Source organism: Trichosurus vulpecula, chromosome 6 (genome assembly GCF_011100635.1).
Source record: "Trichosurus vulpecula isolate mTriVul1 chromosome 6, mTriVul1.pri, whole genome shotgun sequence".
Taxonomy (NCBI): Eukaryota; Metazoa; Chordata; class Mammalia; order Diprotodontia; family Phalangeridae; genus Trichosurus; species Trichosurus vulpecula.
This window is the reverse complement of record NC_050578.1, coordinates 274,336,999-274,351,481: the sequence shown is the minus strand read 5'-3', so window position 1 is coordinate 274,351,481 and position 14,483 is coordinate 274,336,999. Positions and strand designations below refer to the sequence as shown.

General features: G+C 48.6%; 1 protein-coding gene across 1 annotated transcript; it reads left to right on the top strand.

Moving 5' to 3' along the window:
* Positions 1-969: 969 nt before the first annotated feature.
* LOC118854476 (solute carrier family 22 member 12-like) lies at positions 970-12,651 on the top strand. The gene is made up of 10 exons (XM_036764841.1): positions 970-1,152; positions 1,276-1,820; positions 2,247-2,350; positions 2,508-2,662; positions 6,009-6,177; positions 6,674-6,797; positions 9,173-9,288; positions 9,903-10,117; positions 11,462-11,570; positions 12,444-12,651. The coding sequence occupies exons 2-10, from the start codon at positions 1,419-1,421 to the stop codon at positions 12,649-12,651; spliced, it is 1,602 nt and encodes a 533-aa protein (XP_036620736.1). The 5' UTR covers positions 970-1,152; positions 1,276-1,418.
* The last annotated feature ends 1,832 nt before the right edge of the window (positions 12,652-14,483 follow it).

The window sequence follows — 14,483 nt, the reverse complement described above, 5'->3', positions numbered from 1 at the left end:
GGAAGACCTGAATTCAAATCCCAATTCAGACACTGACCTGTTGCTTAATTTCTCTGTGCCTCAGTTTCCTCATCTGTAAAAAGGGAGTGACAATCACACCTAACTCGCAGGGCTGTTGTATCAGTTGGGTTAACCAATGTAAAGTGCTTCTTAAAACCAAAAGCACCCCACTTCATGGATACAAAGTGTGTTTGCACACCTTGGCTCATTCAGGGAATTTTTTGTCCTCAAGGAAGGGAGCTAAAGCTGAGAGCTGGAGTGTCACATGGCTGGTAAATGGCAGAGTTGTGGTTCTTTGGATCACAGGGATCAGACCTGTAGTGAGCCTTAGAGAAGATCTAACCCAGGGCCCCTTCACTTGGGTTCCTCAGAAGGTCGATAGACTTGGGTAGGAAAAAATGCCACCTTAATTTTCCCCATTAGCATTTCCCTCAGCTATTTAAAATCATGATATTGAGAAGCCACAGGGGACCATGACACACACACACATAATGCCAAGAACCTCATTTTTCTCTATGAGGAAACTGAGGTCCAGTTGGGAAAATGACTTGTCCAAGGTGTCACAAATAGTGGTAGGTACCAGGATTCAAATCCAGGTCTTCAACCTCCAAGTTCCATTCTTTTCCCACAGTGCCAAAAGTAATATAAGAAGAAAATGACTTTAATTGCAGCAAGAAGAATTGGAGCTAGGCAATGAAAAAGAGCTCTAAGACCCCAAGGGTCATGGGACACAGGATCAGATTACAGAAGACTGTTCTGGATTGCCATGCCTTCAGGCAGATGCCCACCTCACAACTAATAGGTACCTGAAAGGCTGTGGGTGAAATGTTCATTTACATCATGGCCTGTGCCAGGGTTAGTTAACCCCAAGGTTAACTATTCCACCAATGTAATTTAGTAACAGGGTGATCTGGGACACAGAGGCAGTTTGGCAAAGTGTCTTCTCCTTGGATCTTAGCTTTCTCTTGCATTCTGAAGTTCATCATTTCTTCCAGCCTGGCTCTCTCTTGGTTTGAGCCAGAAACTGCCAGGATCCTCACGGAGCAGGACCCAGAGAGCACCTGACCCAGGTAAACAGAACTTCTGAGAGAGTCTTGTTCCCCACCCTGGAAGAGTTCCCCTAGATGAACTGAAGTCCAATCTCAACTCAAGGTTAGTATGTGGTGGCCATGAGCATCTACATCAGGAGGGAACAAGGGTCCACGTCCATACTAACCAATGATACCTTGGTAAGATTTAGAGCTCATCATCTACTGTCTCCCCCTTCTTTTACAGGTATATAGAAGGAATGACTTGCCCAAGGCCACACAGATAGTGAGGTGCAGAGCTAAGACGGAACTCACAGCCTCTCACCCTGCATCCAGAGCTCTTTCTATTGTCTACACCACCTTTGCTTCTTGGAGCTGAGCTGGGCCCCCATGGGCTTTGCGGAGCTCCTGGAACACGTTGGCAGCTTGGGGAGGTTTCAGATCTTTCAGATTATCTCTCTGGTCATAGCTATCATATTTGTCACCCCTCACAGCCTTCTTGACAACTTCACTGCAGCTATTCCCAACCATCGCTGCAGGCTCCCCTTGCTGGACAATGCCACTGCCTCCCTCAATATCACCAGAGGCCTGGGTCCTGATGCCCTCCTGAGGGTCTTCATCCCCCTGGACAAACACCAGAAGCCAGAGAGTTGCCGTCGCTACCTCCATCCACAGTGGCAGCTGTTGGAACTCAATGCATCAGTCCCAAATGCCAGTGAGACAGATACAGAGCCTTGCCTGGATGGTTGGATCTATGACCGCAGCGACTTCACCTCCACCATTGTGTCTGAGGTCAGAGGCTCCCTCCCTCTAACTCCCCTCTCCCTTCCCCATCTCCATGGGTATTTCTTTGGAGATTCACCCAACACTCACATAGCTGAGCCTGTTCCACATGGCTTCTTTAGGACTGAAAATATTTCCTTCCCATCACATCTCTCCTGCCCCCTTCTACACTTAATATAGAGGGAATAAAGAGGACAAAACCTTGGGTTCAAGTGCCAGCACTGCCACTAAGGATCTGTGTGAGCTTGGGGAAGCACTTCCTTTGCTGGGGCTCACTCTTCAAGTATATGAAACGAGATGGTCTCTCCCACTGACATCCCTGGTTCTAAGGGCCTTGTCAGTCCTGATATTCCATGTTCCGAGCCCCCTCCCAGCCCTGACAGTCTGTGAAGTAGCTTCTCTCAACCTCTGCTGTTCGCTTCCCTTCTGATACAGTGGGATATGGTGTGTGACTGGCAGTTCTTGAGGCCCATGGCTCAATCCATATTCATGGCAGGCATTATGATTGGAGCTCTTATCTGTGGCCCTGTCTCTGACAGGTGAGTGTTTTCTGATTTAAGCTGCTCTCACTCTCCAGCTCCATACAGATTCCTCAGAACTGGGGACAGAGATCTTGGGGGACCCCCGCCCACCTGTCCCTGCACCATGACATCTTTGTCCCACCAAATTGCCCTAGATTCACTTCCTGTATCACAGGTTTGGGCGGATGCTGGTCCTGAGCTGCTGTTACCTGCACTTGGCCATCACTGGCACCTGTTGTGCTTTTGTCCCCAACTTCTCCCTTTACTGCTGCCTCCGTTTCCTATCAGCCCTTGCTGTGGCTGGCGTCATGATGAACAGTGGGATACTCAGTAAGTATGGTGTCATGGACCTGTCTGAAACCCTGAAATCATGCCTTGAGACCGCCCGTCAGACCAAGACCCCATAACCACTGAAGTGAGGTTGGCATCCTTCTCACCCTGCATGGTACAATTCAAATGTCATCTCTTCTGCAGATTTCTGTAAGATCTGTACTCCATCTCCAAGTAGACGCTAGCTTTCCACCTAGTCTCATTTGGAACCTCGTATACTTAGATGTTCTAATCTGCATCATTTTTCTGTGTCTGCGTCTCATCTCCCCTACTGAACTTTAGTCTGCTTGAAGGCAGGGTTTGTATGTAGATTAATTTTGCTCAGTATCTAGCAGAAGGCCATGCACATAGTAGGTGCTTAATAAGTTTGAATTATTGAAAGACGAAAGGGATGCTTGCATGAGGACGGTATGGAAGACTGAATGGATGGATGGATGGGTGGATGAGTGAATGGATGGATGAACGGATAGTGGGATGAATTAATGAATGAGTGGATATAATGATGGATGGAAGAATAGATTCATAGATGGGTAGATAGATGGGTGAATGGATGGGGGGATCAATTTATAGACATAGCAGTATGGATTACATACTGCTGACCACTAGAAGACAAAGCCATTCGTTCATGTTGACTTTATTCAGTACAAATTTATGATATATAATTTCAACTGAGACTTCACTGTTGCATGACAATGCTTTTATTTTTCTATGACTGACTCTTTATCCTGCTCTCCATGGATACACTTCTAAACCCTTCCCTGTCTCCCCTCTTGGCTTTCCCACTTCCTCTCCCCAGAGAACCTTGACTCCTATTCTACTGAGAAAATAGAAGCCATCTGTCCTTTGCTTCCTCTTCTCTCCCATTCCATGTCTCAAAGCCCCTCTTAATTATTCCCCATTTCCCCTTCCTTTGCTCTAGTTTCTGATGAAGAAGTGAGCCCTTTCCTTTACAAAGTTAACTCCTCACTTGGGCTCTTGATTCCATCTACTTTCATCTCATCTAGGACCTTGAGTGCTCAATCGTTCTTTTCTTCCTCTCATCTTTAATCTATCCTTATCCACTGACTTCTCCACAACCAATAAATGTGCCCATACTTTCCTTATTCTTAAAAAACCCTCACCATTCTTGGACCCTGCCATCTCCCCCAGTTATCATCCTACGTTCTCCTCCCTTTCACTTGGAGTCAAACTCCAAGAAAGGGCTTTCTTCTCCTGATTTCTCTGTTTCCTCCCTTCTCACTCCCTTCAGCTCTTTGCACTATGGCCTATGACCCTATCACTTGATGGAAACGACTCTTTCCAAGATGGTCAATGATTTCTGGATTGTTCATAGTGAATGGCCTTTTCTCAGTTCTCCTTCTTCTTGATCTCTCTGAAGTGTTTAGCACTTTCCATACCATATCCACCCCCTACCCCCACACACACTGCATCCTGTCTTGGTTATCCTCCTATGTATTTGATTATTCCTTAGTTTCCTTACTAGATCTCCCTCCTCTTTCATTTCCTGAGGCAGCTAGGTGGTGCAGTGGATAGAGCTGTGGACCTGGAGTTAGGAAGACCTGAGTTCAGACACTAGCTGTGTAACCCTGGGCAAGTCACTTAACTTCTGTCTGCCTCAGTTTCCTCATATGTAAAATAGGGATAACAACCTTCCCATGGTTGTTGTGGGGATCAAATGAGATAACATATGTACAATATGTCATCTCAGTACTTTGTAAACTTCAAAATGCTATCTAACTGCTCACTATTGTTATCCAATAACTACAGATGTTGCCTAAAGCCCTTCCCTATCCTCCATGCAGGCAGCTCCCACATCTATATATTCAGTCCTAACCTCTCTCCTGAACTCCGGTCCCATGTCAACAGCTTCCTGCTGGACAGCTCCCCCTGGATATTCCAGAGGCATATCCAAAATACAACTCATTATCTCCCCCCCCCAAAGTGTCCCTTTCTCCAGAATTCCCTCACTTCTCTTGCAGGTCCCTGCATCCTACTCTCTGAGGTGTGCAAGTTCAGTCATTGCTCCCCTTTCTCCCTCAGCTCCCATATCTATTTCTTGTCCCTTGGCTCCACATAGCCACCTCCCCTGCCCAAGGTCTCATTCTTTCCACTCTTCACTCTTTATGGCCACCACCCTCGTTCCGGTCCTTGTCGCCTCTCACCTGGACTATCGAAAAGGAGTTCTAATTGATGCAGCTGTCTTTACCATTTCCCACTCCACAGCTGCCAGTGATATTCCCAAAATGCACAGGTTTGACCAATCTATTCCCTATGCTTGAAAATCTTCTCTGCTGCCTCTGTGAAAAAATACAAATGCCTCTGGTTTTCATTTAAAACCATTCACATAAAAGAAGAGGGGGAAATTGTAAGAAATGTGAGGAGGAATTTTGTTTCCACAGAACTAAAGGTGTACTTCCCCCCCTCTCCACCCCAGCTTTAGCAGAAACCAGGCCTCAATGTCTGTCAGGTGAAAGGTCAGAGGCTTGTACTCATGTGCATGCTTTTTGAGAAGGCAGTCAGCAGAATTAGAGAGGCCAAACCCCTTGAACCAGTTCAAGCTTATATAGGGTCTGATCTTGGTCAAGAATCCAGGCCTACTGATTTACATAATTTGCATATGTTAAAGAGGGAAAGTAGGGGAAGTAAAGGAATGTAGTTTAATCTTAAACTAAGACAAGGAAAATCTAATTAAATTCACTTTTGCTTCTATATCCTTATTATCCTGCCTATATAAACTGTATAACCTAGGAAAACTATGTAAAAATAAAGATTGTAAACTAACTGTAACTCTAACAGGAGTGGAGGGAATGGTTACTCCTTCTCCTGAAGCTGTATCAGTGTGAGTGTTCCAGTGAGCACTGCACCCGCTCTCTGGAGGAGGAGAGTAATAAATGCCTTCCTCTACCCAAAAAACGAACAAACAAACAAAAAAAACCATTCACAACCTGGTTTCCACCAATCTCCTTAGTCTTAGGAAGGGACTTGTGGGAACTGAGTGGATCACACTGACTCCACCTTGTGACTCTGTTCTGGATCTACTTCAGGAGCCACCTTCTATATATCCCTCATCCCCATTATAAGCACTCTCTCCCTCTTCAAAGGATGTTGGATACACTTCATATTTACTCCCTGGGTAAACATTTTAACCCCCATTCACCAAGAGAATATGAATTCCTTGAAGATAAAGATGGGTTCCATTTCTGCCTGATTGCACCCAGTGGTTTCTGCATACATTTGTCAAAGTAAATGGAATTGAGTAGATAAATGACTGAGCAGGTGAAATGATGGCTGGATCATTGAATTAACGAGTGAATGAAGTCATTCTTGTGTCTGGGTTTCCTTTCAGTGATGGAGTGGACAAAAACCCAGGCCGCAGCCACAGTGATGACCATAAATTCTCTTGGGTTTAGCTTTGGCATGGCCTTTCTCTCAGGCGTCGCATATACCATCCGAGATTGGGGCATCCTCCAGATTACCTTGTCCGTGCCCTTCTTCTTCTTCTTTCTGTCTTCATGGTCAGTGCCATTGGGGGCTCCACTTGGGATAGATTCCTTATGGCTAAGGTGACATGAGTGAGGAATTCCTCTCACTAGGAGTAAGTTAGTAAGGCTGGCCACTGCCACCCCCTGAAGGCCAGCATTGCTCTCTATATTGTCTTCCTACTACACCCAAAATCGGCTGTCATTTTGCCATCAATCAGTTAGAATACCTAGGAGAGATGCATGCTATCTTGTAGGGGGGAAATGGAGGCCCAGAGCCTGTCTTGAAGGCAGTGGCAGAGCTGAGCCTAGAACCCATTCACCAGATCCCCAGGCCAAGGCCCTTTCTGCCATTTCTCATTGTCTCTCCATCCCATCTGGCACAACCAGGATGCTTTGCTAGTATCTGCTGAGGTGGTTTGCTCAGAGAATACATAAGCCAGGAAGGAGGCCAGATTCCAGGATGGGGGGAGGGCCATGTGGTTCTCTCCTTCAGAATCAGCAGGGCAGGTGGGTCCTCTGTGTTAAACAGGTGGCTGGCAGAGTCTGCCCGTTGGCTCATCATCACAGGCAAAATAGATCGTGGGCTCCATGCACTCAAGAAAGTTGCAGGAATGAATGGGAAGAAGGATGCTAGAGACACCTTGACCATCGAGGTAAGAAGAAAAGTTCAGCTGCTTTAGAGAACTGAGGAAGAGTGTTGGACATAGCCCAGTGACTCCTTTTCCTGTCCATGAGGCAGCCTGGGGCAGGGTTGGCAGGGGCAACACTCTGCCTTGAACCACTAGGCTCCTGTTGGATCAGGAAAGAGGAGATTTGGAGTGAGGAGATGGGCTGTGAAACATTGAGCAAAACTCTTCCTGCCTCAGTTTCCCCCCAAAATCTCAGAGTGTAAAGGGACCTTAGAAGTCATATGATTCAAATAACTCCTGATTTAGATAGACAGATACATGTGTATACACCCACATATACATGCACAATACAGATATATACATACACATATACATACATACACACACATATAAAATGAGAGGTCCCCTTAACTCTGCATAAAGACCTCTCTTCGGTGAGGAAGGACCCATTACCTTCCAAGCCAATCCCTTCCCAATGCAGACATTCCTAATTCTCAGGAAGTTTTTCCTTCTATCTAGCCCAAATTTGCCTCTCTTCAGTTTCTCTCTTTGCTCCCAGTTCTGGTCTCTGGTGCAAAGTGAATGTTAAACTTCTCCTCCTCATGAAAACCTTTCAGATATTCAATGACCACTATCACTTCCCCCCACACCTTCTCTTCTCTGGCATAAATATCCCCCCTTCTCCCAATTGACTCCTAATGGACTCGAGCCCCTTAAACACTCTGGCAGGCCTCCTCTGGACGTGCTCCAGCTTGTTGACCAACAACATGCATTTTTAAGATGCCTGCTCTGCGCCAGGCCCTAGAGACATAAAAACAACAGATAAAGCGGTCTCTGCCCTTACGGAATCTGCCTTTTTGTAGGGGAGAGAGCAGCTCCTTAGTGCTCAGAATACCTACAAATATCTACATGGTGGTTTGGGAGGGAGGATGCTCACAGTGCCAGACAGCAGCCTCAGCCTGGGTGCTGTATGTCTTTTCAGGCAGCCTGAGAGCCCTTTGGCATTTGCATTTGAGCTTGGAGCCCACTCTCTGTAGAGGGAGATGGTCTTTATTCAGGTCTCTCCTAGAACTGATGCCCACAATCAGAAGCAGCTGCAAGCATCAACCACATCTGTCTTTAGGTTTACAAAGCACTTTCCTCACAGCAATGCTGGGAGATAGGGCTGCTATGCTATCTTCATTCTACATGTGGGGAAACTGAGTCTGAGACAGGTAAGGTTAGGTGTAGTTCAGTTGTATCCAACTATTAGTGACTCCATGGATTGTAGACTTGTTTATAAGTGATACTGCAGTGGTTTACCATTTCCTTCTCCAGTGGAGAAAGAGAAACAGAGATTAAGTGACTTGCCCAGTATTGTACAGCTATTAAATGTCTGAGGCTGGGTTTGAGCTGAGGTCTTCCTAACTCTGTGCCCAACGCTCCATCCATCGAGCCATCTAGCCATCTCAAGTTAGGCAGCTAACGCTAAGCCTAACCCTCCCTGTCCTAAGTAACACAGATGGTGTAGGATTTGGGATTGGAACCCAAGCATCTTGGGTCTAAATTCAGTGCTCTCTGGCCTTCTCACGGAGGCAGTAGGGCTAGGACCCCAGGACAGCCAGAATCTGTGTGCCTTCAGCTCAGCTCATCCATAACAATTTCCTAACCCTTCCTCAACCTTCTCTTATCATTTCCCCCAAAAGTAGGACTTTGCATTCTTTGCACAGTGTGCCCCCTGGTGTCCAGGAATCATAGGCTCAGAGAGTTAGGTCATCTGTCAGATTGCCTCAGTTTACAGATGAGGAAAGTGAGGCCCATACAGGTGCGGCAATTTGCCCAGAGTCACATAGGCAGTAAGTATTGGAGGTAGGATTTGAACCCAATTCTTCCAGACTCTCTAAGCCTGTCAGTTCCCACCCTGTCTGCAGTGAAGGACAGCGGGGAAGGGACCCTGGAATCCACAGAGGGGTAGGAGATACTGTGGCCAATGCACAAAATCCTAGTGGCCATTGAGTAACAGCCAGCTGGATCTGATCATAGATTGTTAGAAGTAGAAGGGCTCATCTAGTTTCCCACTTTACAGATAAAAACTGAGGTCCAGAGAAGTTAAGGGACCTACCGAGGGAGGGTCCCAAAGCAGGTTGTGAGAGAACCTATTGTTCTGACTCCTAGGCCAGGGGCCTTTCCTTGAGCCCTGGCTCAAGGGATGCCAGTGGCCATGACAATGTCAATAGAGTAAATCAGGACATGGAAGCCCACAGTCCAGAAAGATTTCTAGAGAAAGTTCTGTCCCAATGACAGTCATGGGCAGAGAGAAACCATGATTATAGAGCTTCTTCTAGGACATGTGGGTCACTATGGCTCCCAGCTCTTTCTCGCTTCAGAGACTGACATCATCCTTGTGTCTCCCTTTCTAGATTGTAATATCCACCATGCAGGAAGAATTAATGGTGACTAAGAACAAGCACTCAGTGTTGGATCTCTTCCGAACCCCTGAGCTGTGCAAGCGGTTTTGTTGCATGCTCCCTGTGTGGTGGGTTCCTCTGCCTGTGGCAAACTAGTCCCAGCTTGGAGACCATAGGAAACAATTCCCAGCTTCATAGTAGAGGAGGATCCAGAGTTTGGTTCAGTAAAGAGGGGAGGAAAGAAGGTCCACTCTAACCCCTACCACCATCCCATCCCCCTTGAGTCCCATCCAGCCTGGCAGGAGAGGTGGCAAAGCTATCCCAGCTTCCCTAGGGTTATCTACCTGTAAGTACTGTGGCCCACCAGTGACCCTTGGCTCAGGAAGCTAATGTCCTTAGCATCACCCCATCAGGTGAGCCTCTTCTGGGAAGTAGAAGCAGCTGCTACTAAAGCAAACCAGAATCACCAACCGTCAGAGCTTGGGGGTGGGGGGAACCTGAGGACAGAGAATGTCAGAGCTGGGAAGGACCTTAGACCAGAAAAAAATCATATTTGGAAGTGTGGTGGGAGGTGAGGAACCTTAGTACATGAAATATCAGAGCTGAAACTGGGAGGAACCTTAGAACATTGAATATCTCCAGTGGGGAATGTGCTGGCCCCTGAGGAGGAAGCTGGAGAAGATCCCAAATAACGCTGTTGGGCAGAGGGGAAGGGCCTTCACCTCCTGCCTCTTTCTCTAAGGTTTTGCTTTGGTTTCACCTTCTTTGGAGTTGCCCTAGACCTGCAGAGCCTGGGGAGCAATATTTTCTTGCTCCAGGTGCTCTTTGGGGCCATTGATATCCCAAACAAGATGGGTGCCTTCTTCGCCATGAACCACCTGGGTCGGCGCATAGCGCAAGCAGGCTCTTTGATTCTGGCTGGTCTTTGCATTCTTGCCAACACGTTGATACCCCAGGGTGAGTCCACGATGACCAGAGGCCTTTTGGTCCCTTTGCTAAGTTCACCAGGCATTTGTAAAAACCTAGTATGTGCCTGGCACTCAGCAAGATACTGGAAATATAGACAAAAATGAGACAGTTGCTGCCCTCTACAAGGTTAGAGTCTGCTGTTTAAAACACAAAAGCCCACATCTCTGCTCTTCAGTGCTCAAGGACTAGGTTCCCCAATCCTTTGGGAGATTAGTGTGTCAAGGAATTGTCCAGTGGTTTTAGTGCCCGGTCTCAAGAACATCTGTATGGTGGAAGCAGGACCCCAACTCAGCCCTCTGATATAGGAGACCCTGGGAATGACTGGCCAAGGTGAGCTCCCCCGTCGTCCCCACCTTCCCTCACCAGAGAATGATGGAGCCAGCCTCCAACAACCAGCACGGAGGGAGCCCTTTAAAGTTTGCAAAATGCTTTATACACCCCGTTCCATTTGGTCCCGACAGTAACCCTGGCAGGTACAAGTGTTCTTGTTACCCCATTTTACTGGCCAGAAAACTGAGGATAATAGTGACAATGCCAGCTAGCATTTATAGAGGGCTCTAAGGTTTGCAGTGTTTTACAAATACGATCTCGCTCGGTCCGCGGAATTCAAGCCTGGGGATTCCTGACTTGGAGACCGTGATGCTGCCCTGCCTCTCTCTGAAGATTATAGGTTTAAAATGGACAGGAAACTTTGAGGTCATTTAATCCAACCCCTTTATTTTCCAGTTAAGGAAACTGAGGCCGAAAGAGGTTAGAGGAATTAGCCAAGGTCACACAGATAGTAAGTGGAAGAGGAGGAATTCGGACCGCAGCCTTGGGACTCTCAATTCTGCCCTGCCTCCTATTGATCAACGTGCATTTGTGAAGTCCCTACTGTGTGCCAGGCACACCAAACCATAGATGAGACTGTCCCTGCCCTCAAGGAGGGCATATTCTCTCAGGGAAAACACGGACACACATAAGCAAACACACACTTTATATCAGACACCATCTACGGAGATACAATGCATAGATACAGAATATTTTGTATATTCTCTCTTCTGGGAAGGAGCCGCTGTCTGAGGCAAGGGGACTTGATCACTGCTGGGTGTATTTCCCACCCCCATCCCTTCTCCATCACTTCCCCCCATGCCTCTCCCATCCCTCCGCCCCACCTCTCCGTTTCCTACCCCATCACACCCCCCACCCCTACCTTTCACTATGCACCCCTCCTTCATCCACCCCCTCTTCATCCCTCCCCCTTCCCTCTCCCCTATCACATTTTCCCCCTCCCCCAGCCCTCCCCTCATCCCGTCCCCCACCTTCCTTCCTCACTCCCCATCATTCCCACAGAGCTGCAGATCCTGCGGACGATCCTGGCCATCCTGGGGATCGGCTTCCTGGGCTCTTTCTACAACACTCTTGTTGTGTACAGCAGTGAGCTCATCCCCACAGTGCTCAGGTAAGGAAAGGTGAGCGCCTGGCAGATGTTGGGATCTGTGCCCAGTGCCCCGAATGCCCAGGGCTGCCTTGTACCTTTCTGATGTGGGGCGGGGACCTGGGAGGCAGGAGGGCTGGCAGCTGCTGTTCAGCCAGGATTAACTTGCCTGAATTTGCTATTGTCGCTTCTGTTCATGTTGTGTGGACTCATCCAGGAAGTGAGACATGTCCCAGGCCCATGCCAGGGTCTATAAATGCCCTTTGCAGAGGTGCTCTCTCTCTCTCTCTCTCTCTCTCTCTCTCTCTCTCTCACACACACACACACACACACACACACACACACACACACACACACGCACACGCACGCACGCACGCACGAGAGGGGGCACACACAGACATCCCATAGTGATGACAAGGCTTTGCCATTCTCTCCCTGAACTGACCAAACGCTCCCCACCCCCCACCCCAACCTGTTAACACACTCTTCCCTCATGACTCTCATTCCACAGGAGCAGTAGCCTTCAGCTTCTTCCACCATTTGCACACCTGCAGCCTTCCTCCACCCTGGCACCCTTGAATGTCCCTGGGGAAGTGGGAGGGCCTTCTACAGCTCCTCTCTGTGTCTGCTCCTGCAGCTGGGGCTTCTGGAGGGAGATCAGCTTCCCAGACCTCTTCTGTCCCATCTTCTGACACTCAGGGACCTCTGCTGATGCCTCAGGAGTGCCAGGGCTTCCCTAGAGCAGGCAGCAAAGGAAGGGATGGTACCCCGTAAAAGCAGTACGTGCTCACTCAGAGCAACATCTCGGCCACCTCCTTCTTCCATGTTCACTGGAGCTGAGCAGGGCTGTCCATACTGCCCTGTCCTGCTCCCCCCTGGCCATTCTGTCCTCCACAGAATGACTGCAGTAGGCGGGGTCCAGATGACAGCACGTGTGGGCTCTATCCTGGCACCTCTAGTGAGGTTGCTGGGCCAATTCAACCCTTTGCTGCCCCTGCTCATCTATGGAGGTGTTTCTGTGACTACAGGCCTGATTTCTCTCCTTTTGCCTGAAACCCTCAACCTGCCACTGCCAGACACCATCCAGGATGTCGAGAGTCGGTGAGTGGGCCCTGCCCCGGGCAGCCTGAGAGAGTGGGGACACTTTGCCACCCTGCAAGTATCACAGGGTTCTCCATAGACCCGGTGTGATCAGTGTCCCAAAGGTACATCTTCCTGAAGGGTGAGGAGCCTTGGTCCTTACACTTACCCTGAGGGCAAACACTGGCAGCACAGTGAGCCAGCTCCTGCCCTTAAGGAGAGTACATTCTATCTGGGCAGGTGAAATCTACACATGTGAGTATGTAGAAAATAGCTACCAATCAATCAACAGTGTCCTAGAAAGGGCCTATTGTGTGTCAGGTACTGTGCTACGTGATGGAGATATAAAGACAACAATTCAAGGGTCCCATAAGAAGGGGAAGGGGCTCCCTGGCACCTCCCCCCAGCCCTATGAGGCAGGCAGAGCAGGCATTATTATCCCCATTTTGGGAGGACACTGAGTTTCAGAGAGCTTCACCTCTTCACTGAACCTGGTGCCCTGGCCAAAGCCCACCCAACTCAAAAATGTCAGGGCTAGGACTTGAACTCAGGCCTTTGGAGTGCAAAGCCCGTGCTCTTTACCATTACTATCCACTGATTCCTTCCTTGCTTGCTTCTCTCTCTCTCTCTCTCTCTCTCTCTCTCTCTCCCAAATCTTTTTTAGACGAAGTGATACCTGACCTTATCCGTTAATATTCCTTCCAGCTCTAAATACTTTGATACTAGTTTCTCTTTCTTTCTCTTTTAGGGGCCGCAGAATAAAAGGTGCAAAACAGGGAGGGAGCACTGTAAAGTCGACAAGATTGTAGGACGGTCATAAGAGCTCCCATCCCAGGGCAGAGAGCCAACCAAGGAGGCTGATGACATTCTGCCCCTCATGAGCAGCTACAACTTTGAGAGAATACCTTAGGTTGGGTGTGAGTGCTCCCTTATGGGAGAGATTGGGGCACTCACTGGGGCTGTCCTCTCCTTCCTCCTCACTCTCCTTTCCATCCCTTGGAATTACAACCCACCTCCTCCCATCAATCCCCTAGTCTGCTGCCCAAGAGCTCTGAGAAACCTCCAGCCTGAACACAGCCACAAATATTTCCTCCTGAGCCCTGATTCCAAACCTTAACACCCTCTCCAGTCCCCTGTGGCTCCCCCTTTTCCCTCCTCCTCAACCTCGGGTTCCTTCTTCCTCTGCTCTGGTGCCAGAGACTGGATTTGGAGTGAGAAGACCTGAGTTCAAATCCTGACCCTTCCCACATCCTTCCTGCATGACCTTGAACAAGTCACTTATCGCCCCTGGTATCAATTTCCTTCTTCGTGAAATGAAGAAGTTGTGTTTGGACAAGATGGCCCCTGGGCCTTTTCCAGCTCTCTGTCCTTCATGTATGGTGTGCTACTTTCTCTTGTTGCCCTTCAGGTGAGGTCATGCTCCAGTAGAACCTGGGCTAGGTCTGGCTGGCATGGCTGCCCTGGCCAGGGTCCCAAGAGGGCTTAGTATTCCTCCCCCTTCCCCCTTTCTCCTGTACTTCTGGGTGTGGAGGAGGGGGATGGACCATGTCATGGGCTGCTGATCTTTCCTGCTGACTGTGGGGCTTTCCTAAGACCTGGTGTTACTCATTCCTCCTCTCCTCCCAAATGAGGAACCACATGGGGGCTGGGGAGGGAAAGGCCTCTGGCTTCTTTGCTAACTGGTCTTCTGGTTCTGTCTTGTATGGGCCCTCAACAGACCCAGTCTGCATCCAATTCAACTAACATTTACTGAATGAATGTATTCTGTTCCTTCCCAGCAGAATGTAAGCTTCTTGAGGACAAAAAATGCTTTGCTTGGCACTTAGCAAGTGCCTGGCACATAGTAGGTGCATAATA